At 44.2% G+C, this 25,404-nt stretch overlaps 1 protein-coding gene across 4 annotated transcripts in view; it reads right to left on the reverse strand.

The window, feature by feature from the left end:
* LOC122775037 (glutamate receptor ionotropic, NMDA 2D) overlaps window positions 1-25,404 on the reverse strand; it is a 110,280-nt gene that overhangs the window by 18,367 nt on the left and 66,509 nt on the right. For 2 of the 4 annotated variants that reach the window (XM_044034717.1, XM_044034716.1), the window contains 7 exons: window positions 13,468-13,809; window positions 12,957-13,163; window positions 11,353-11,619; window positions 8,125-8,453; window positions 6,844-6,958; window positions 1,993-2,198; window positions 967-1,135 (listed from right to left, as the gene is read on the reverse strand). In XM_044034717.1, the coding sequence (XP_043890652.1) occupies window positions 967-1,135; window positions 1,993-2,198; window positions 6,844-6,958; window positions 8,125-8,453; window positions 11,353-11,619; window positions 12,957-13,163; window positions 13,468-13,755 (1,581 nt within the window). In that variant the 5' untranslated portion in view covers window positions 13,756-13,809. The remainder of the gene's footprint in view (window positions 1-966; window positions 1,136-1,992; window positions 2,199-6,843; window positions 6,959-8,124; window positions 8,454-11,352; window positions 11,620-12,956; window positions 13,164-13,467; window positions 13,810-25,404) is intronic. The other 2 variants (XM_044034720.1, XM_044034718.1) reach the window with 2 other exon arrangements.

The raw sequence follows: 25,404 nt of genomic DNA on the forward strand, positions 1-25,404 counted from the left end.
CCCTCTTGGAGAAGTGCTGTGTGTGCCGGTTGTACGAGTGAAATGTTAATCTACATTAGACATGGCACATCCACTCTTCAGAGCCACTCAGCAGAAAAAATGAAGTGAAGCAGAAAACAAAACACCCTCCTCTCAATTCTGCCAAATCTCCAGGATTACCTGATCAAAGAATGACAGGCCCTGCAACACTTTGATCAAAAGAAGTGACATAAGTTTGGGGAAAACAACATCGGCGAGGCCATTTGCATGTCAGAATATATTAGTATAAATGATGGAGCAGGAGAGAGTGCAGTGCTACTGTTGACAACTGGTGTTTAGCAAGTTCCCCCGGGACAAAGACAGAAACAGCGGGATGCTCCAGTGGAACAGCAGCCCCCGTATCGATCTGACTATGTGTGAGAGCATGTGTGCGTGCGTTGTTTCTCTTTGTTTATTTGTGCGTGTGTTGTTTTAGTTGTCTGCCAGCAGTTTGTGTCTTTTGTTGATGGGAGATCATGGACCTCTATGAGTATTGGCAAGAAAATATCAAGGACTAATCTCGCCGAGCCAGGGGTGTTTGACAGTGTGTGTTAAAGCGTGTCTCAGTGTCGCCGTGTGTTTGGGCGAGACTGTGTTCACTGCCTCTGTGACGCTTGTCCATTTCATTTGTGTAACCAAGCGTTTTCTGCTCCGCGTTACAGTATGTGTTTGCATATTTGTGCGTGCGTGCGTGCGCGCGTGTGTGTGTGTGTCACACGTGTGTGCACTGACAGCTGTCTGATTCCTGTCAGTGGTTAAGTGGCCATTAGTCTGAAGGTGACTGATGTGACTCATAACTGTAGTCACCCAGGACGCAGGAGCACAGGCTGAGGAATGCTACTGTGCGACTTGTTGACTGGAAATTCATCACAAAATATGCAGAGGCACAAACAACAACCCACACACACACACACACACACACACACACACACACAGACAAAGACTTGCCTCTCCAATCATGCCATTCCAAATCCCATCGATTTTCTTCCCATGTTTCCCATTGGTCACTAAGTAAAGGTCATAGGTAAAGCCAACAATCTTGGCCAATCTCTTGAGGATGTCGATGCAGAAGCCTTTGCAGCACTGCTTCATGGGAACCACACCCTCATGGGCGGCACTGGAAAGCATGGAAAGAAGAAGAAGAAGGAGATATTAGTAATCGAAGTAAGAAGAGAAAGTGCAGTTGGAAAGGAGAGAAACGATTTGATGACCTGGATAATGAGAGAGGCACCTGGGCTCAAGATAATAGAAACTAGAATCAGACGTCGCACGTGCTGTAAATGTGACTCTTAATTAACGTGGATGAGGGATTGGTTCCAAAATAAATAATTAACCCTTTTACACAAAATGTCAACATTATGCGCAGCATGAATCTAATTTTTTTATTTATTTTTCTGAAATGGTTGAATTATAAATGTGAAGCATAGAAAGAGTATTTTCGATAGCATGAAAATGGAAATGTCACCTTCGGGGTTGATCGATCCTTCTATTGCTGATTGGTTTGCTACCCACGAGCGCTATGAACTGTGGGTAAATTAGTCATGCAAAGTTTGCAAAAAATGCCGCTATAAGTGCTCAAAACGGCCACAAGAGGGCCTTCACACTTGGGAGACACCTATGTCCTCACTATCTTACTGTCTGTGAGTCAGTGAGGGTGAGCCGAGGGAATGATCACAGGAAAGGAATATTGTGGCCGAGTCCGTGGAGACTTCAGAAGATGATGAACCATGAAGCTCCACTGTGGTCATATCTTATTTCAAGCGCCCTGAGTCATTCCACTAATCTTTAGGAGAGCAGTCTGTTATTGATTATGGTCAGTGAGTGAAGTGAACCACAGTTTTGATAGGTGACTGATGTCTCCTGCATCATGAAAGCTTTAAATCTCCATTAATAACACTGATAAAAACAATTCAAGTTACCTACACCAAAACACAAATAAAATATCAACCTGAAGCTAACGCTGATTATTCTAACCTGGCATTGAGGGGTCGTCTGCAGGGCACTGAGTCACGGATGCAGGTCCCGGATGCAGCATCTGCCAGTTCCACGATGACGAATGGCCTTTCCTCCAGTGTGACAACACGCAGGTGCTGGGCATCGTCAGGTGGTTTAAGGAACGGCCCATAGCGAGACCAAGCTGGGTACCGCAGCCTCAGCACGCCATTCTCCCACCAGCCTACCTGAGGGAACAAGCAAGAGGAACAATGACGGAGTGTGTAGTGTAGCTGTGAGGGTTTCTGCCTCTCTGTGTACTGTGCCTTGAAATAATGTTTGGCACTATACAAATAAAATTGAATTGTAGAGCATAAAGTCCAGGCTGTTTATTGTTCTGCACCATACCTTATTCTGTTTCATGCATAATGTTGGACAACATATGCTATGTTTATCATTTTTTTGTAGTTAACGTCTGGCCCAACATGTGTTGCACTGTTTATGGAAGAATAAAAGATAATCTAACCACATCAAATTGAGCTTTTACTCACATCATCTGACATTTCAAGTAACTGAAGCTGTTTACTACATACCATATATATATATATAGACATATTTATATATACACATACCATATATATGTCTGTATATATATATATATATATATATATATATACATATACACATACTATATATAAAAATGATGTGAATTGATATATCAATACACATCATTTTTATATATATGTATATATATAGACATAATAATTTATACATATATGTATATATATATAGACATATACAGACATATTTATATATACACATACCATATATATATGTCTATATATATACACATACTATATATAAAAATGATGTGTATTGATATATCAATACACATCATTTTCTAAAACAGAGTTGAGCTGCTGTTTTCCAGTCTTAAATGAGAACTGCTTCAACTCTATAAAAACAATTGCAGCATTTCAAAAAACAACAAATCCGCGGTCATAATTATTTGTAGAATGCTTTCAGGGTTGTGAAATGCTACGCTGTGTGAAATGCTGTTGTGTTGTGACAAATGACATTGTAAAATATGTCTGGTCGAAAGTAAGATTTGTTCTTTTGAGTTTTGGGCAGTTAGTGAGCATGAACCATTTAACATCACATTAATATGCTTTACCTCGGCAGATTAGACTTTGATATTCAATCATCACAATACACACACGCCGTCGCTGTATTATTGGGCATCAGTTTGTTCAGTGAAAGTCAGAAGGAACCTTGTTGTAACTGCCGTAGTCGATGTTTGGCCAGCATGAACGCTTTTTCTGAGAGGTGTAAGAAGGCAGTTACAACCATTTATGACCCCAGCAAACTCTATGAAGTCGGTCCAACTGCATTCCCGAAGGAAACTTTAAGGTAAGACTACGACACATATAACTTATTACTCATTGTTCAGCTGCAGCTGGTTTTTTTTTTGTGAAAGGTGCAAACACAGGGCAACTGAATCACGGCTTTCCTAAGACAGAGATGTTTCTATGGACCTGGGGCCCTACACTGAACCAGAGTGGCAATGACTTAACAATCAACCTACTTTCTGCTGCTACTTCATTTTCTGGCCTACGTTATTCCATTATTCAAAGTTACACCATCTCGGCTAATGTCATTATGAAATATTAAAGAAATTATTTAGAAATTATGAAGCTTTTGGCACGAGCTATTTTCACGGGGCCTCATTATCTGAGGTATATCACTATTACTATTGTATGGGTATTTTATGGGAGATTGTGCCCACTCACTATTTGAAAACATCAAGCCTTCACATCCATTGTTATGCGTAATGGGAGCAATTACCTGACAATTGTGCACACCAGCATACGGCTACACTGATAAATGGGGATCCAGCGCTCATCCAGATATGTTTGTTCTAGTCGTTTACTTCAGTGTCACATTATACATTAAATGCAATAATTACAATATACATACTGCAGAGTATATTAGCGCTGAGTGGGAAATCAAACAATCAGCTTCACTCAGAGAGTTCCAGTGCGTCTCGGAGCCTAAAGATTTTTTACAAGCTCTGGTCAAAACAGGGTGGACACACTGCTATTAGATAAGATTTCAGAGTGATTTCTAAAATCTCGTCTTGAATGACGCTGTGAGACCTCAGTGTTGTGTCCACATGTTGACCTGAAAATGTCTATCAAGCGCTCTTTGGCTGCACCGCACTGTTTTCTCCCATTTCCTTTTGCCTTGTTTATATGCACTGTGGATCCTTACGCCTGGGAAACGCAGGCACAACGCAGAACCACACCCCGACGGATTCTGAGAGACTCTTTCATGTGAACTTGAGACATGTCGGCATGATCACCTGATAAAAGCGCAGCCGAGGTGACAAGCACCAAAAGGAAAATGTCCGTACTGTACGCTCATGCACTTCCGTGCAGAAAAGATGCAGTAGACACACACACACACAATAACAAACAACAATGTGAGGGCATGCGCTGGCAGGAGAGTAAAGTTTGGCAGCTTCCTGCACCTTGTCTCTCTGTGTAATGCTGGTGGCAGCAGAGTGAGGGGGAGGAGGTGGCGACAATAACAGTATTTCCACTGCACTTGGACCACAGCTCCACAACAGACATTCAGTCAAAACACACTTAGGGAATACATATAAGAAACGGATGGAGCTTACAGAAAAACACTCTGCACTCTATCAGACAGACAACCAGCATGACACACACACACACACACACACACACACACGTACCACTGCTCACTACCTCAAACTGCCGGAACAAAATTTCGTTCTGGGAATGATTTTTATGCACAATGTTACCCAGCAGCTGTCAGTGATGTTAACAAGTGTTCATTAACTTGTGCTAATGCTGTCTCCGTGTAGCAGTAACAGGCAAAGCTGGTGCTGGACAACCTTCAGCACAAGTCTGCAGTGTTCCAGTGAAGTAAGCTGGGTCTGTGCTCGGGCTCTGGGTAATGGTGCAGTCTTGTAAAGAGAACATTAAATATTCAAGGAGCGCCAACAGCATGGATGTGCATAATAGGCAGATACAGTCATGTTATCCTCGTTGTGGGCGGGCGTGTATGTATGTGCGATAAGGTTCAGGCGAGAAGCGTAAAGACACGTGTGGATGTCGGTGTGAAAGCTCTTAGAGTGTGTGTGTGTGTGTATGTGGGCGGGTTCTGTACCCTGGGTTTGCACAGAGTCGAAGGACCAGCGCAGAAGCGTCTAATTGAAAGGGATTTGAGGGATATGGCAGGAGTCAGCATGTTACAACACGCTGAGACTGGACTCTGGTGGGCTGTTAAAACCAGCAGGAGGCTGAGAACCACCAGTGTGTGTGTGTGTGTGTGTGTGTGTGTGACAGTATTTGTATTTGTGCGATGGCTGTGATAATGTGCAGTTGTGGGATGTATGTTCTGAGCGTGCCGTGTGTCTGTACACGTGCGCCGCGCGCCGCTGTGATGTGTGGCTGAGAAAATGAGCTCCCCTCTCTCACCTCACACCGACAAGGGTAAAATCCCGGGGTATTAAAGCGAACACATCCACAACAGGTGACAAGGCTTCGTTTGGAGGATTTCCGAACAAACCACAGCTTTATAGAATATGCATGACATGCCAGGGGTGCTGGGGCTTTGTAGCTGCACATACATTTATGTAGACAAGACACTTGAACACACATAACAATGAGGAGGATCCAACCAGATGGTGATGACACCGAGACATCTTCCTCCCTATTTAAATCTGCATTTATTTTTGCTTTACAGCAAGACCGAGCAGCCCAGGCAGAAAATAAGAATAAATCAGCAACACTTGATGAGAAACAACAACAGAACACTGTGTTCTACAAAATGAAGGACGATGAAATGCATGAGTGCAAGTGTACGGCAACTATGACTGCAGGGCCACAGCTAATGATTATATTTCACTTTATTGATTACTGGCCAAAAGGTGATCTTTGACTCTGATATCAGGGAGGGGGAGGGGGGGAGAGGAAAGCCGCAGTCCTCCCTTTGTGGAGAAACGCAACATTCCGCCTTTAAGAGGAGAGCTTAAGACTCAACAGTGTGAGTTGTTAAAATCAAGTAGGCTGTGACTGTTGGTGTCATTATCCTCCTGCTACATCTCAGCAAGGAATCACTATCCAGGGAAACACAAAGAGGGAATTTCATGCAAAATATACAGTCCCCATGAGACTAATAAACCACTTGAGTTAGATAACACAGCCTGCTAAAGCTTCATATTAGACACACCTTCTAATTCTCTGAATAAAACCACCACTTGTTTCCTGATAGGGTTATACACACATTAATGATCAAGGCAGAGTGGGAAACATGTGACGGTCACGGCGACAGATCAACAGCCCACAACCCCATTGACTCCTGATTTAAAATAAAGGATGGATCAGGAAAAGCAGCAATTCCTCACATTTTTTGGCTTTGAATTGCATGTGCGAGTGTGTGTGTGTGTGTGTGAGAGAGAGAGAGAGAGAGAGCAAGAAACATCGAAACAGCAGAAACCGAACGAGCACAGTCGAAGCAGCCAAAGCACGGTCACATGGTCAGTAGCCAGTTGTCCTCTCTCCTCTGCCTCAGGCTCCAAAGCCACAGTGAACTTTACATGATAATAAAAACCCACGTGACCCATCCTTGCTGTCACATTTAAATATTCTTGTTGCCAACGCAGCACTGACCGGCTCCTCTAGTTCACGTGGAGAAACTGACTCAAAAACATTACTTGCGTCAGGTTCAGTTGCTCGGGGCTTTAGTCATTTCTTCAGAGGGTGCACAAACACACGGTTTCGCAAGTCTTTACATTTAAACGGCTCATGGAGACAACTAAATAACATGAAGCAAAGACTTAGAGAATTGATGCCATGTTCTTACATCTTCCCAGCCGCGCCCGGGGGTCCAAGAGATGACATCCAGGAAGGGGTTTGACAGGTAACCATCACCGTTGAAGGAGTAGTCTCGACCGCCAAGTGTGATGTTGCTGAAATACCTGCACGGCAATTGGTGGAGATGAAAAGAGAAGGCAGACAGTAAGTGAATGAGAAAAATACGAAACATTTTTCGAAATTAACAAATGGAATTGCCGGAGAATACAAGGAGAAATTTGCATGAGGTTGGTTTTGACGCAATAGAAATTCTCCCCCGTTTTCTTGCCTCCTGAAATGAAATCACAGCACCGCTGGAGTGACAGTCGGGGGCTTTGTCTGTTAATCAAATCTACAGACACTTGATCAGACGTACAGAAGTGTCAAGATCTTTGAAGTCAAACAACTGCTACTCTGGATGAGCTGCGGCCGATCTGTAGTTCTCCTGACAATCACACAGGACAGACCTTCTAATTACCTCCTCGTGTCATCCTGCCGACTTCAAAAGACAATATCTGAAAGTTTTTTCCTCACATGAAAAGCACGTCTTAGCTGGAACAACAGCTTGCAGTTACAAACAGTGAACAGCAGGTAGCAGCGCAAAAAATGTCTCTCTCTTCTGTTCTGAAAGAAGAACTCATTAATCACTTCCATTTAATTGCCACCCTGTTTGTGCTCTGCTTCATTTTAAGAAAATGAGTCAAAATACACTAATCAATTAAACGTTTGGCTCATTTTCACACGGACCGCATTTCCAGTAGCCTTTCGGTATCATATAACGTGTGCAGTGTGTCGCCCATAAATGACCACGACGATAACCAGAAGCACTTGAGCTACCTGTTAGAGTGTGCTGCTCTGTTTGCACAGCCTACAAAGAATATATTAATGCCTGCTGCTCATTAATATACATAAGCCACGGTCCACTTGCTACAGATGCTGGGCTAATTTTGCCAACTCACAACTACATTCACCAACAACTAAATTCAGATATCCCCCAGTATCCTCTGACACTGAACTCCGCCCATGTACCTTCCAGCTCATTCTGGCACCGAACCAACTGGTTTCACAGAAAATCGTATTCTGCTGCTCTGTTCTTCTTCATTTGTCAAACGTTCCGTCCGAAGTTTACCAAACGCCTTGTACTCACCCCCGACCTAACATTTATCTCCCTTCCCTCGTCCCATTCTGCTCTAAACCGTACATTTAGAAAACTCAAGCGTCCTCCGAGAGGCAAGTTGTATTACAGCAGCACGGACAGTTTCTTCTTTCTTTTTTTTTTTGTCTCTCTCACCTCATCCTGCCTCGCAGTCTCTGGGTCTGATTAGCATCAGTCATGCAGTTGGTGACAAAATTCGGCCCACCCGTCGTCCCATAATCCTTGCGCATGGCCACTGCACCGTGAGTCAGCACAGACACACCCCGAGCAATTCTCCGGCGAGGTTCATCCCTCCAACCCTGAGGCCGGACGGCAAACAGAGCCCGGGGCAGGCTCTCCATGCCCAAACCTGACAGAGCCGGCCCCACAGCAAACCACATGTGCGAGGCGCCAGCCTGACCAGCAGCCCAAGCGGCTCGGAAAACCAGCTCTGCCTCCTCCTGGGAGCAGTACAGCAAGCGTACCTGGAGGACAGTAGGAAGGCAGGGAGAAAACAGGGACGAGGGGAGACACACACACACATACAAGCTAGTGAGATAAGGGGGGGACAGGGAAGACATGGAGAGAGACAGAGGGTGGAAGAAGTAAGGGGAAAAAAGATAGAGCTGGAGAAAAGGAGCACCTGAGCAGACGGGGAGGGGGTTGGATAGAAAAACAGTATCAAGGGGGAAAAAAAAGAAAAGGATGCTGGGAGAGGTAAGAGGAGAGATAAAGTTCACATGTTTCAGGTGTATGATTCAGAGAGAGAGAAGCAGACGCACCAGTGTGATGTGCGATAACCAGAAGGTGCAGGAGACATTGGGGGTGAATGCTTAATGAGCGTGGGCCTGATGAAACAAGTTATACTTATGAATAATGAAAACCGGGGCTAAGACAATAAAGGGAAACAAAAACAAGTGGTGTTGAGCACAGAAATAGAGAGACAAATGGAGAAGGATGGGGCCGTGTGGGGGGCGGGGTGCTGGTTAAAGACTAAACACACCTGAGGGAAAACAAGGGGGAAGAGGTTAAAATCTAATAGAAGTTATTAAAAGTATAGGGTGGAGAAAAGACCTGAGAGGAGGGCGAAATGAGCGGGGAGTAATCAGAGATGGGAGAGTTGGAATAGTCACTCCTTAGGGAACAGAGAGGAAGAAGGAAGACAGCAAAGAAAAGCAAAGGATGACACATTTTGGTGAAATTGGGGCCTGGAGAGATGACTGATTCTTTGTGAAAGAAGGGATGATATGATAAAGGCTAAAGAGAACCAGAGGATGACAGTGGATGAGCTGTCTGCAGCAAGAGCTGAGCTAAGGATGGGTGAGGGGTTGGTCGACGGGTGGGGGCCATAGAAATTGCACAAAAGGGATTTTAAGGGGTTAAAGTGGAAATTAAAAAGAAAAAAAAAAAGACACAGAGAAAGAGATTGATGAGAGGAAAATGGAGCCAGAAAGTGCAAATGTGAGGTTTAAATTTGGACAAATGACCAATAAGTGTATTTTAAATAGAGGAAATACATGCAAAATGACTGAATAAGGAAAGATGACAGAGGGGAATCGAAGGGCAAAAAAAAGAGGGAGGCGACTCTTTCATGAAAGAAGAGGCGGGAGTCAGGGAAACAGACTGAATGCACATTTTGAGAAGAGCGCCTTCATTGAATTTTGAACTGTAATGGCTTGGCAAAACAATCCTGCCTGTATGCCAATAAACCTCCAGTAAATTAGGTAGGGAATGAGAGTGACAGTAGGAGAAGGGGGAAGGAGGGAGGGAGGGAGGGAAGGTGGGAGAAAGAGAGCGGCTGTCGGAGATGGAGGCTGAATTTAGAGGGGAAGAGGAGCATCAGTTATAAACAGAACAAAACAAAATCTAAAGATGTGAAATGAAGGAGGAGAGGAACACACTTCAGAGAAAAGGAGAGAGCAGAAGAAATACTGACAAGGCAGAAGCTGGAAGAGGAATGGAACAAAAGAGAGAATGAGAGATTGGAGTAGAAATTGACCCAGAGCCCAGGATCAGGCCTTCTACAATGTCGAGGACGAGAGAGAGAGAGAGAGAGAGAGAGAGAGAGAGAGAGAGAGAGAGAGAGAGAGAGAGCGTGTAATGCAAATATCACTGAGCAATCACAAGTGTTTATTTGCCCTGCAGTGGAGAACAGCTGAGAGAAGAGGCAAGATGGTTAAAAAGCAAGCACTGCAAGCACTATGTTATATTAACAGTGACACTAGCAGAGTGGAGTCCAAGGAATCCAACACACATGTACACACTCACACATGTACACACACACACAGACACACACACACAGAGCTGCAGTGGCCATGCTGGGGCATTAGTGATGACATTGAGACCCAGACTAAACTGAGCCAGTGGAGTCGGGGAAGACGTGCAGCCAGAGAGACGGACAACACAGAGATGATGGTGAAGAGCAAAGCAGCAGAGGAGAGTGAGCTTGTCTCCAGGCAGAGACGGGAAGGAGGGAGTGAGAAGAGTGAAGAAAAGTGACTTTGAGAGGTGGTTTAAGGGAGGTCATTCATTTAGGACAAAAGATAAGAGTTGAGGATGAAGGAAGTAGAGGTCAAAGTTTCAAAATAAGAAAGGGAAAAACAGGCGTGGGGGGTGGAGGGGTGGAGGTGGTCGGGTGAGTGTGAACAAGCATGCTAAATATGAAGGACTGGAACACACCACCAATACAAACCAGAACCACAAGTCATTCTGGTCAAGGTTAATGAATCACTGGGAATTAGAAATAGAAGAGTTGGTTAAAAGTTAAACAATAGTCATATCATGTCTGGATCACGTCTGGAGATTTAGAGTCACTATGTTTTTTGCACACCATGTTGCTCTCCTTACTGCGCTCTGTCAGTGGCTCATTCATTAGAAACTTTTTCAAACCCGCGTCGCTTGTTCATAAATGTCCTTGGAACATTAGAAAATATGTTGGAAAATAATGCACAAGGCATCGGGACAAATCCTGTAGAGTGTCCTCATTAAAGGGGTGGAACAGGCTGAATTTATGCTGTCCATAATACTGTCCGACCGGATTGAGACGGTTTGTTTTTTTGAGGGGAGCGAAGGAAAACTGCAAGTGGTTTCACTTCTTTAGCTCTCTGCTCTCCGTAACTCTTCATACAGCGCCACATGACATCCTATTGACTTGTGGTTTCTGGTACCATTGAACTGTTTATGCCTCAGCAGATGGAAAGGGAAGAGAAGAACAGAGGGATAGAGGAGAGAGGGGAGAGAGAGATGCGGAGGGGGTGAAGGAGAGACGAAGAAGGAAGGAAAAAGCTGGGAAGCCACCTGTCAGGAAGGAGGGCCCCCAATGACACTCGTAGCGCTTCCTCCCCTTTCCTCCCCCCTTTCCCCCCTCCCTCCCCCCTGTCTCACCTGCGCCTCGTTCTCCTTCAGCAGCCTGCGCGTGCGTGCCCCCCCAGGGTCGTCGGTCACGTTCAGGATCACCACACTCTTCTTCTCCCAGCCGATGAACGAGCCGTCCGTCAGGCCCTCCACCACAGACAGGAAGTCCTGGTAGCCATGGTGACGCGTGGACACCACGGAAAAGGCGGTCCAGTCGTACTCCTCCAGCACCTCAAATATGACCTCTAACTGAAGGGCAGTAGAGGAGCTGAACTGGAGAAAGATGGAACCTGATTCCTGATTTGGGGAAGAGAGCAGCAGATTTGGATAAAAAAATTCCAGCTGTAAAGTTTGTCCTCTGTAGTAATACTGTGTCTTAACAGCCTGTAAGCCATACAGTATTCTCTACACAAAGCATGGACTGGCCTATCTTCATGCATAACACGGAGGCATCGTGGGGCTTAGAGTTTTTATGGAGCCACAGCGCTCTCACAGCCACAGGACTAACACAGATTGGATTATTGCACAACACTCTCCTATGAGATCCAAAAGGGATGAGGACTTGGCGAGAGTAAGTCTTCAAAGTAGGTTCATCAAAGTGCGACAATTAAGGGTTAACACCAACGCTATGCTATGTGGTTCTAGCGTTCTGTGTGTCGCTGCTTTTGTCTGATAGAGACACACTTTTCATACAAATGTGGAGTTTGCCGCGCACACACATGCCCTTGCTCACACACACACACACACACACACCCATGTCTGCACATTGCCTCCCTCCGAGGAACATCAGAGGCACAGCGACAAGCCCAGTTGGTGCCATTTACAGATCAAACACAGCAGAGTTTCAGCAGATCAGTGACCCTGACCTTCAACTTCCCCCGCGTCCCACCAGCACTTCCTAAAACCTTTTCTTCACGGCGACAATATGCAACACTGTGACAGTGTGAGTCGTTACGGCGATACCAAAGTAGCTCCCCCCATTGTACTTCACTCATAAAAAAGACAATGCCTCTGTGCATGTTTGATGCTGCTTGTCAAACCATACTGCATCAGTACGCAGCACAAACCTAATTGACTTTATTCTACTCGCCAAACCTCACATTTGGAGCTACATGTGGCCTCTGGAATCCATCTGAATTTCCTCTCTCTCATAGACCCCATTCGGACCTGGTATTAACATTTATCTTGAGTGATCTGATCACGCTCCCAATCCGTCCTGAGTTGCCTCCTCAGGTCTGATGACAGAGACCACATTCAGAGGTGATGTGAGGACACGTGTCCCGAGTCAGGTCTCCTCAGATGTTTCAGTGCCTGTAGGCTCATTTATTTGCAGCCACCAACACAATAATTCAAACGGATTGTTATTTGATTGATTTCACGTCACAGCACCATGAGTAGAGCTTCTCTTTCTTTTCTCTCCTCCTGTCACTCACACAGACACTCTGACAACAGTCACATCAGCACAGTTCCACGCATTAAAAACATTATTTAAGTATAACGCCTTTTAATGCCATATGCAATCACTGAGGACGGATGTTAATGCCAGGTCCGTACAGGGCCGTATACACTCTCACACAAGCTGCAAACATCTCCTTTTCACTCTCCCGCCCCAATTTCAACCTCCATCCTCCTACCTGTGGCATCCTCCCCAGCCCCGCTCCCCCTCCTACAGCCACAATGGGCAGTCCTGTTTGCGCAGAGACAAACTCCAGCATGGGTGCCAGAGGACCCCACGCTGTGCGAGGGGGCCTCTCTTCTTCATAAACCAGACCTTGCAGGGGCCGCGCCGCCAGCAGCTCACACAGCTGGGACAGCACTGTCTTAGGACTACTGTCATTCACCTGGGACATGATGAAAGAATGAAGGGGAAAGAAAGTGAGATTTATTAGGACAAAGTGGTCTTAATTGTGTCATTCACATATGAAGTGTCCAGCATGCATGACATATCTGGCTCTATCAAAACAAGCCGTGGTGAAAGAGCAGAGCCAGATGCCCACTCATTCAGCAGAGTCCACACAACAGCTGCAGTGTGCTGCCCCATTCAGCTCAAATAATGAGGGTGAGTATGAATAATGGATGGTCATTGTTATTCCCTTCCTTCAAGTCAGACTGAATGAGCAGTAGGTAGAGGAGACAGTGTCCAACCTGTAGCCAGATGACATTAGCAGAGCCCCACTGGGTGACCACGCTCTCCCCCAGGGAGCCGTATACCCGGCCGAAACCAGGGTAGAGCACCCTTCCCCCAGGCCCCGCCACCGCCGCCTCTGCTTGCACCGTCGCACCGGCGTGGATCACGGCAATGTTGAAGTTCATCATCGTCCCCGCATCACGCTCCCGTGGGCTGGGCCGCAGCAGGAGGTGGGGGGAGGTGTCCACCAGACCTGCCCACTCTGCCAGGACCAATAGCAGAGAGAGAGTAGGTATGGCGACCATGGCAACCTGCCGAGGGGGGGGGAGGCAGATATATATCGCACTAAGAGAGGGTGCCTGGGAGAACGAGAGACAGCAAAGAGAAGAAGAAGAAGAAGAAGGTGAAGAAGAAGAAGAAGAAGAAGAAGAAGAAGAGGAAGAAGAAGAAGAAGGTGAAGAAGAAGAAGCAAGAGGAGACGAGATTTAAGTTAGACTCTGGTGTGGTTTCGGTCATGGGGATGCAAATTGGCTTGGGCTGGGGAAAAGACCGGACGAGGAGCATGGACACAGAGAGGAGGAATAAAGCAAGGCAGAGAGAAGATGAAACGGGTGCTTTTGAGGCTGCAGGCTGAGAAAGAACAATACATGGAAGAATAGAAAGTGGCCGTTAGAGCGATGGAGGGTGAGAGGGAGAGAGAGTTAATAGCAGACAGAGACAAAGATGGGGGCGGAGGTGGTTATTGTGCTGCATGAATGATAACAACAATTAAGATCACTGTAAACACACTCGCCCTCACACAGCCGCATCCGCAACACACACACACACACACACATGCATGCATGTGTCTGAGTGCACACACACACACACACACACACACACACACAAGATAAATGCATGGATGCTTTTTGCCTGTAGAGCAGCTTAATGATAAAGAGATATGTGGGTTAACACAGTGAGTACACACACACACACACACACACACACACACACACACACACACACTCACACAAATAACCATACAGAAAGATAATGACTACCTGCGAGATAGCAGGACACACACAAAAGCACAGCACATCATTTTCAATTTACTTCTGGTGCCAACTGCCCTCCTTCCCTTTTTCCATTTCCTTCTCAACCACCCCCTCCCTCTCATGCTCCGTCTTTTCATATTCCCAATCTCTACCCCCCCATTTCATGGCTTCAGTTACCAAACACAATTGCATTGATTAACAGGGGGCCCGCTGATGTAACGTTTCCCCCAAAGTCACTCTCCCTTTCTCTGCCTTTATTTCCCCCTCGATATCCTGCGTGTTCTCCTGTCGGCCGTCATCTGCCTCCCCTCCCTGTCACACTCTGATGACTCCCTGACCCTGATCAGAATTTTGGAAAGAAATGAAAAGAGCAAATAAAACAGGAGAAGCTGTCAAGGGGGAAAAAAAATGACTGGAGGACTGAGACAGGAAGTAAATATGAAAGAGATGTGTGAAATTAATAGAAAAGAAATGTACTGGAAATATGGTTTATGACTCGTGGACTGAGCGACCAGGTGGCAGGCCAGGAGACAAGGGTAAAAGGACAGGACAGAGTGGGATGGGTTTAAAATATGAGAGGAGTGTAGCAGGAACAAATATTGATTACTAGGGTGTGTATACGTGTTTGGCTTAAACAAATGCATTGTTCTGAGTGACAGGGACGTAGTTATGTGTTTGAGTGCATGTGTGTGCTTTGGATGGGTGAGAGCCACCAGTGAAATGAAATGGAATTAGAGGGCAAATGAGGGAGGCGAATACATTCAGGTAAGGAAAAGAGATGGAGGTGTGGAGAGATAGGGAGAGACAGACCTGTTAGTAGGAGAGAGAGAGACGGGGAGAATGCAATAATGAAGAGAGAAAGTGGGGGAAAAAAACAGGGCTTTGTTTTGTTTTTGTCTTTCCTTTGAGGCGAGGAAGATGTGGCAGGGACAGAGACAGAGACAGAGACAGAGGGAGAGCCAGCGATGAAGCCGCGGGAACACGGTACATCATATCATTTGGTGAAGATGTATTCTATGGTGCTGAGCTCTGAGCCATTAAACTGTGAGGCCTGTCACCGTACTTCACTCTCATGAGGTGTTTACGTTGCTCTGCTCCACTAACGCGTGCCATTCCGCCACAGCGAGCCGCGAACATAGTGCATCACCGTGTACAGTATCCGCTTTTCCCTGCAGTGTGCGCTCTGCCCGTTATCGGACATACAGCTGCAAAGTTGCTCCAATAAAGATGAGGTAGAAAAGGTATAAACATCTATTTATACCTCAATTTATAGTTCATTATGAGTTCCATCTGGTGAAATTGTGAAAACTGCAGTGAGGAACACACACACACACACACACACACACACAGGGGAACAGAGAGTGGGAGAACGAGTGAGAGATTACTGTTCCGTTTGATTTGCTACTGTAAATGAATCTTTTTGTTAAAATGCAAATATTCACATTTTAGTACATTTCGTTTTCCCCCTCAAAGCTTTAACAACTCTCCAGTCTTTGCCAGAGCCTCTTCTAATTTAATAGAGTATAAAGTGCGTACATATTTGATAAGCCAGCATTCATGTTTAGCTTCGGATCAGTCAAAAATGTGTCCAAAAGTGTTTGGATTTCTGTTTTTAGATTTGAGGTGAGTCATTTGGAGTCTAAATATGAAACTGCCAAAATCTAAACTATCACTGGATCTATCTATCCTTATCCTTTCATAATAATATTAGATTTTTAAAGAATGCAGCAATTCTGATCACTCTTAAGATCAGGTTTGGGTTCATGATTTTCTTTCTTATTTCTTGAAAAGGAATAACAACTTTTCCTATCTTGCACTTTAATAAATAAAATTAAAATAGATTTTTTGGGATTTCAGACTTGAAATTAAACATGGTGCGATCACCTCCAATAATTTGCTGCCTCACTTAAGCCTTAAAAGCCTGTTTGAGTGACTATACAGCCTGGAAGCGCATCAAACCATGTGAAGTGATTCAGCAGAGGGTTTGAACTTTGAATGCCCTCTTGGCCCGTCAGAAAAGGGAGACACGAGCAAACCACACCGTCGTCCTGAGTGGACAACCACGTGGACACGTGAGAAGCGACTTGTGTGTGACTCCTGGTTCTTCACCATCGATAACAAGACAATAAACACATCTGCAGACAAACATGGACAAGGCATCGCAGTTGATATAGTAGAATAGTTCGAGTAATAATAAACGTCTTCATGTTTGTGTGTGTGCGTGAGGGGAATGTCCAAGTACCTTTGGAGGAACAGTGTGTCAAATAATATTCATTCAAACTCGATTTTTGTACAAAGTGACAGCCCCAGTCTAAATCATTTAAACACACTTGCAATACTCAATACTGTTTGCATTGTACACTGCTGATCTCTAATTTTTTAACAATCACTGTAATAAGCGGCTTACCCTTTCGACGGCGTAATTATTTTCCACCGAGTCTGTTTAGTTTGTCATTTGAAACAAAGGAAGTAGCATTTACAGCAGCGAGCGCACATGCCAGTGACGGTTAGAAGCAAACCAAAAACACCTTCAGGAATATTTATCGAGTACTTAAGCACAGGAATATTCTCAGGCTGTCAGAGACAGCTAATCAAGAAGATGAAAACATCCACACAGGCGAGCCAGCCTCCTCTTTTTAAATTGACATCACAATCAAAACATCTCATCACGTCTTTTGCTTAAACATTTGATTTACACTGCATAATGTGCTCACTGTGATTTCAAATAATTACCTATAGGGTAACTGTAGTGTGCAGGTGCAGCTCATTTAAAAAGGTTCAGGTTTTAGATCTCCTCCTACACCTTCATCTGTACATGCTACGGCCACGGCGAGGGCATGCAGTCGCTCGGAGAGGACAAGTTGCAAGAGAGAAGGGAAATTGCTCGGATAACAAAAATTAAGTTGCTGGCATCCACGCCTCTCTGAGCTCCTTTCCCGCCGAACACCAGTGGAGGCAGCATGACAGAGCGTTCGCTGCATGTGCATGTGCAGGTGGGGGACTGTGGAGTCTGGAAGTGCTGTGCCGAGTCCTGTGTTCTGCTGCTTACTGTCATCAAAATGAACCCGCCTCCTGTTGCCTATGGTTCATCTCAAATGTATGCAAGGCTGCTGTATGCCGTCAGAAGACATTACAGCACCTCCACACGTCACTGTGGGACTCGTGGGATAAAACAATCAGCCAATGAGGATGAAGATTGACCCGCTGATCCTCATTGAAGACTGCGGCGTGCACAGGAAAAACTACTGTACGCTGTCATTTTCTCAGGTCCATCATAAAAGTGGCAGCACAGTGCTGTCCCCAGTGTTCATATATGCAAGTGTAGCCATGTGTGTGTGTGTGTGTGTGTGTGTAGCGGAGGAATGAAGAGAAGAGTGCAGCTGGAGCTCAATGCTCCTCGTGTTAATTGGCCCATACTTCAATCACAGTCACTGGAGTGTGTCCTTTCTGACAGAACAGATCCTCTCCCTCTCTTTCTCTTTTTCTCAATCTTTCCCTCATTGCCAATCTCGCTCTCTCTCTCTCTCTCTGTCCCGCTGTACTTGTTCAGCCACTCATCCACCCGCTCACAACACTCCCACTTGACGTGCACACACACACACACACACACACACAAGAAGGACATGAGTAGAGACGACAATGAGAAGACACACTCCTTCACTCCGTCCGTCTCACTCTCAGTCACTTCCATTCATTCATTCAGTCACTCACTCATTCACTCACCCATTCTTTATTTCCCCACGTCTTTCTCTTGTACTTACTTCCTGCTCTCCCTCATTTCCTCTTTCATTTTCTCTCCCCCTATCGGCCTCTTTCTCTCTCTTTGATCCCCGTTGAGTAGAAGAGCCACCAGGCAGGCGATCAGCTCTGGCTCCCATTGTGCATGGTGAGCAGAGTGATGAGCAAAGCAGTGCAGTGTGCAGCAGCAGGACGTGCAGCGCTCTGTGTCTTTACTGCATGGCTGTAAACGGCTGCTGCTGCTGCTGCTGCTGCTGCTGCTGCTGCTGCTCGTGACAAACGATGGAGTCATCCATCAACTGTCTGTGTCACTGAGTCTACACGGGCAAGCGCGGCGCCCACAATATTTGTGAATTAAACATGCCACAGGCTGATTGTCAGATTAAAGCTCTCATAAACGTGACTGAACAGATTTTTGAGGCTGGAGCTGATATGGAATATGAAAAAAAACCCAGCTGTGGTACACACATTTAAGACTAATGGAATGTACACAAAGAAATATCAGAGGAATGCATGTTTTGTCCGGTGATAAGGATAGAATTGGTGTGGCTGTTTTCATTCTTCTGTGTATCAAATGAATTCTGTGGCCTTTCACATTTCTACCAGCAAACGCAAAATAATCCTCAATGGCTCTGTTTCGAGCATATATTCTCACCTTTAACAAAAGAAGAAAGTGTCATTCACGATGACCCCTCACTATGATGCTCGTTCACAGCATCTTTTATATTTCAAGCCCCTTTAACTTCCAAGTGGACGTACAAAACGCGCCGCACTCGACGAGGTTCAGCGAATCCTGCTTTTATTTCAAATAATATTTTATGGGTTTGGATTAAAGATCTTCTGCCAAGAGACTTCACTTCCACGCATTCAGGGCATAAATTTCATTACTTGAATGGGAGGACACGCGTTGTTTCTCTTCCCTCTATTGATTGATGGAAATGGCATGGAGATGACCCTGGACCCTGGACCCTGTCCTAGTGTAGCGCAATTCTCTGACCTCATTTTTTTATAACAAGACGGAACATGTCTTAGTCCTACCCACTGTGGTTTATGGCACACCAGACCGTGACAAGCAGTGGAACTCGCATCCATAATGGATGATTACTGTGGAAATATTTGACAATTCCCTTATCTTATCCCTTTAACTAAGGACATTCAGTATACAGGATATAATTACTTAATGGGTGAAGGTGTTTACTTTTGCTTTGATGTAATCACACACGCACAGTTATTACAGTAATGGTCTAAAATGCAGTCATGTAACCAGAGAGGAAAAACAGGTGATAAACGTGTGTGTGTGTGTGGACAAAGCTATGAGGACAAAGCTATCTTTGTGAGGACGTTTTGACCTTGTGAGGACATTTTTTCACAGCTTTAACTGGCTTTTTGGGGATTAAGACCTGGTTTTAGGGTTCGTTTAAAGGTTAGGGTAAAAGGCTCGGGCAGGGGTGTCCAAACTTTTTTTTAACGAGGGCCATATTTGATAATGTGAAGATATCCGGGGGCCAATGGTCCTTTTTTTCCCTATTTTTTAACAGGAACATTTACATACAAATGTACTGTTTTATAAAAATGTAACTTTCATAGTCACAATGATCATTTTTAAATGGAAACCAAATCTATGACACACAGGAGCCCCCAGCATATAGCTGTGGGTCACAGGTGGGTTTCGAACACAGGACTCTGGTTTCAAAGCACAACTCCTTACTTAGTCCAAGTCCGTCCCTGGCCATAAATAATACATTATAAAACCGAAGCTGCGGGCTGTACAGCATCTCACCGGGGGCCGTGATTGGCTTGCGGGCCGTAGTTTGGACACCCCTGGGCTAGGGAATACTATGAGTGTCCACACAAAGAATGCAAAACCACCGTGTGTGTGTGTGTGTGTGTGTGTGTGTGTGTGTGTGTGTGTTGTATTGATGCATAACAACACCCATTTGAGTGTGAATGTCAAAGAAATTCTTCAAAGCTGTCACTCGTGTTGTTTTTTTTCTTTCCTTTACACACACACATTCTTGTACAGCATGTTCAGTGTGGACACTAAAGAGACACGATGTGTCCCCTCGCGCCCTTACCTTAAACTGGACCATCACAGTTAAACGCCAAACCCAGAACCTGAACCCAATTCTAATCCTAACACTAAAAGCTACGTCTTTAATGTAGAGAGAACTATAGACAAAATGTTTCCACAAAGACAGGTTTGAATCTAATTTTGTCCTCTCAGCCTCACACACACACACACACACACTCAAAAAAACACCGGTTACAAATGGTTTACCAGCCTCGTGTGTGTTCTGACATAAATATCAGTAAGGTCAAATGCTTTGGAGTGGAAAGGCCAACGTCTGGGGATCTTGCATCAGGACTTCACATAACCCAGTGAGGGGTATTATTCCAATACATCTAACTGGCCTATATTAATTCCACCTGAATGGTTTCATAAGAAGACTCCATACTCTGTATGCCCACTGCCAATGCTTGTTTAATGCAAGTGTTTTCTTAAAGTCCCGCCAAGGAGCAGGAATATTGCATTTCTCCACCTCAACCTCTAATGTATGAAACTGCAAGGAGCAGAGGACTGCAGCACTTTCCTCTGCTCACTACCATTTATACAGTAATACCACAACTCTTACTGGCTTTAATATACATATAAATCGTTTTGTGTAATTGTTTTTCTCCTTCAAATTCTCTCTCAACGTGTCCTTGCAATGCACTACCTGGGGGATTATCTTATTGTGTTTGTTTTAAGAAAGGAATTTCTTACTCTTCAACCTTTTACGGGCACCCAGGCGCTCTGAGGGGCTTTGTGTTTGGGGAAAATAGCTTTAATACCAGGGCACTGTCAATACATTGCAATCTCTAAGAATAAACATGTATTTACATAACGTACTACACTGTTAGCCCGGATGTCATTTCTACTCAAACAATCAATTACAGCGTACATAGATAATTTAAGTTTGATTGTGTAACTATCAAATTTAAGCGCAGTCTACTAATTGGAAGTAGAATATACTTAGATTTGAAAGTAATGTCATGAATGAGTAACTTTAAGTTAAATGGGATGTAATTTATAAGTTTTGGACATGACCATGCCGCTTAAATTCCCGCTGCATTCAAGTAGTGTAGGAAGGTTCGATGTTCCCGAGGTCATTTTTCAACTTAGTGGATGCTACAAAGAAGAATTTTTTATATTTTAATAATCAAAACATTTAAAAGACATGGTTAGCCGTTTCTGGTGATGTTTCATGTTGTTATCAACTATGCATTAACACTTTTTAAGCTTTATATCAGTGATTTTATCCCAGACTTCTTGTTGTATTCTACTAGTAGACTCTACAATACCTACAATCACTAAAACAATTGACTTGATATCGTTGATATCATGATTTATGAAAATAAATAACTTGCTAATCTATTTTACTCTACACGGGTCGATATTTACTGTAGCCTATCAGTGTTTGTTTGATTTTTGTCAGTCGGAAAATCATTTACCCGATTATTCTGACATCACTTGAATGCAGCATAGGTCACCTGCCCGAAGGCATGTTGCAGCACGTCACTTGAACTTTTCCTTCGTGTATTTTCAACTGTCCGCTGCTGTTGTGCCCGACAGACATTTTACTGGTAAGTGAGCAACCGAGTTTTATTCTGTGATGGCTTTTGATTTAAAGTTAGCACTAGCTAGCAATGACTGTTAGAGCAGTGGAAAAAACGTTTTCATTAGCGAAACTGACATGGTAATGTTAAGACACATTTGGCTAGCCGTATAAAGCATTTTAACGGACATTTTTCTCACACATAGCTTTATTAGCTGTTGTGAGCAGTGATAACAACGTCTTTTACGTATTGTTAACACTCACTTATTCAGTGAACAGTGAAGGCCCCTCGCGCGCTCGAAACCGACATTTTGAATATTCTGCTAAACCTAACCTCCAGTGTTGTGGCCGTTGAAAAGGTTGCATAAAAAGATATTTGAAGCTCCTATTTTTCAGCCTTTTACTCTTGCTGCGCTAACTGGATATTGTTTGTGTATTTTTTCACTCAAGATATCTGCCATTAATTGTTGGTACATCACCTGTCAAATGTTAACTGTATTCATGTGACCAGGCTGTGATATTGCAATGTGCATGTGACCCTCTTTACTTCCACAAAGTAACATTACTCTGTAAGAAGTGAACAAATAGCATTATACAGTTTTATCACTATCCAGAATTAAGATACAGATAGATTGTAGAGGATAATCTAACATTATTTCCCAATAGCTCATGTTTTTTTTTCTTTTTATTGTGTTGCAGGTCTCCAGAAGACATGTTGTGGAAGTGTAAGTACTGCCCTTTCATCTGTGAAAAGAGAGTACAGCTTTTTAAGCACTATAGACTAAAACATGGGAGCTATGCAAGAACAGAACCATTTCCATGTTTACACCAGGAATGTCTGTGTACATTTAAATCACTCAATGCACTAAGAGTACACTTGTCCCGCCTTCACACCAAACCTTCAGAACAGCAACCAACTGTAGATGTACCAGTAAAGTTTTGTTGTCTGTCATGTGGGTTTGCTGAGTCTTGTACTGAAACTGACTACTTTAGTCACCTGCATAATGCACACTTAAAAGTCAACCATAAAGTCAGTTGCCCTTATAAAGACTGTGACTTTGAAAGCAGTGTCTACTCCACGTTCAAAGCACACAAGAGTAAAGCACACAAGGACCACAGCTGGAAGAGCTTCAAGTCAGAAATCATTGGTTGTGATTATGAAGGTCATGATCAGGATGGTGCACAAGAGCAAATATCACATGCTGATGACATGGCAGAGTTGGAAGGAGTTGGTGAAGAAGCTAGTGATAATGATATTAATGATTTAAGAAAGCAGCTAGAGCACAACTTAGCATCTCTTCTGTTAAAGATGCAAACAGTTATGCACATACCAGAGAGTTCTGTGCAAGCAATATTACAGCAGCTTTGTCAAATCAATAAGCTGTCAGAGCCACTTCTGCACAACAAAGTGAGAGCTACACTAAATAAATACTTTGATAATGTGGATGATACAGTTGTGAGTGAAATTACCAGTGCTGTGTCAGAGTGTAACATGATGTCATTTTGTGCCAAAGATGGACCCTTAGGAACTGCTAAACAGAGAGCAGCCTATGTACGCAAAGAGTTCCCACTGGTAAACCCCATTGAATATGTTGTGGAAAAAGGCAAAAAACCGCTTGCATATGTCCCGATTGTTCCAATGCTTCAGAAGCTGCTTAACAAAACTGACGTGTTAGACAAAGCTATGTCAGAAAAAGTCCATGTACTGCAGGAATACACGTCTTATGCAGATGGGCAGTACTTCAATGAAAATTCTCTTCTTGCAAGCGATGAGTTCACAATTGCTCTTGGCCTTTACATTGACGACTTTGAAGTAGCCAATCCTCTAGGAACGTCAAGACTGAAACATAAAATGTGTGCAGTATATTGGGTCATTGCAAACATACCTGCAAAATACAGGTCCACCCTCAACTCAATCCAGCTTGCTCTACTATGCAATACATCTACAGTTAAAGAGTGTGGTTATGCAAAAGTTCTGCAACCTCTCATCTATGATCTAAAGATATTGGAGCAAAATGGTGTTTACATAGAGTCACTAGGTGCAAGTGTGAAGGGCACAGTCTTATATGTTGCCGCTGATAATCTTGGTGCTCACTCTCTTGCAGGATTCCTGGAGAGCTTCAAGGTGGACAAGTTCTGCAGATTCTGTCTAGCGAGCAGCAGAGACGCACAACGGCAAGAGGTATGTTCTGGATTCTTTCAGCTCAGAGACAAAGACTCTCATGATAGGCAAGTGCAGGAGGTGAGAGAGGACACAGCACTGACTCAGACTTATGGTATGAAAAGCGCATGTCCATTAACTGAAAATCTTGAGCATTTTCATGTGGTCACAGGGTATCCTCCCGACATCTTGCACGATCTCTTTGAAGGCATTGTGCCAACTGAGTTGTCCCTGTGTCTTAAAAATCTGATAAGCAAGGGGTATTTCACGTTAGATACACTAAATCAGACCATCAGACACTTTAATTATACATTCACAGACAAAACAGACCGCCCTCAGATCATCGGAAAAGGATTTTCCACCAAAGGAAGCATTGGTGGAAATGCCCATGAGAATTGGTGTCTCATAAGGCTCCTCCCATTTCTCATTGGTCATTGTGTTCCTGAGGGTGATGACACTTGGGAAATTCTGATGCTTCTTAAAGACATAATTGAGCTGGCTGTGGCACCACGGCATACTGAAGAGACACTGCATTTCATGGAATGTAAAATAACAGAACACAGACAGCTTCTGCAGTCAACTTTTCCAGATTTTCGGTTAAAGCCAAAGCATCACTATCTGGAACACTATCCTTACCTTGTGAGGAAGTTTGGTCCCTTGTGCGATGTTTGGACAATGCGCTTCGAGGGGAAACATAAGTTCTTTAAAAAAGCAATTCGGAACTCTCAAAATTTCAAAAATGTTGCAATGACACTCGCTACAAAACACCAGAAAGCAGTCAGTTACCATCTTGACTGCTGCGCATTTTTCAAACCATCAGTGGAGATGGCAAGGGTTACCCCAGTTTTTCTTGCCTCTTTCCCTTTGAATGTTCAGAGGGTATTTGCTCGAGACATTGCAAAGGTAGATTCTGTTCTGGATGTGTCATCTGTCTGCATAGATGGAATCATGTATCATCCAGGGATGATTCTCTCTTTTGGCTCTTGCTCAGGTCTCTCTGAATTTGCCCAGATTGAAAAGATTGTTGCAGCTAACACAGAAATCCTGTTCATCTGCCACAAAATGACCGCATGGTACTGTGAGCATTTCAGATCTTACCAACTTCTCTGTGGTGATATCCCCTCCACACATGTGGTCAAGATATCGGAGCTGAATGATGTCCTCCCGTTATCAGCATACAGGGTCCAAGGAGAACTTATGGTAACATTGAAACGATATGTTATTTGCTAATTTCTTGTGCATATCCTTTCTCCCCAGATGGCTCTTCAAGAGAAATTCATCATGAGGGTTATTGTCTCAGAGGGAGACATCAGAAAATTGACAATGACAACACGACCGGACACACTTGAAGACTTGATTGGCTGGCTTAAAGGCACTCTCCAAGCAAATTACAACTTCGTCCTACAGTACCAAGACCCTGACTTC

This window comes from Solea senegalensis, linkage group LG9 (assembly GCF_019176455.1).
Source record: "Solea senegalensis isolate Sse05_10M linkage group LG9, IFAPA_SoseM_1, whole genome shotgun sequence".
Taxonomy (NCBI): Eukaryota; Metazoa; Chordata; class Actinopteri; order Pleuronectiformes; family Soleidae; genus Solea; species Solea senegalensis.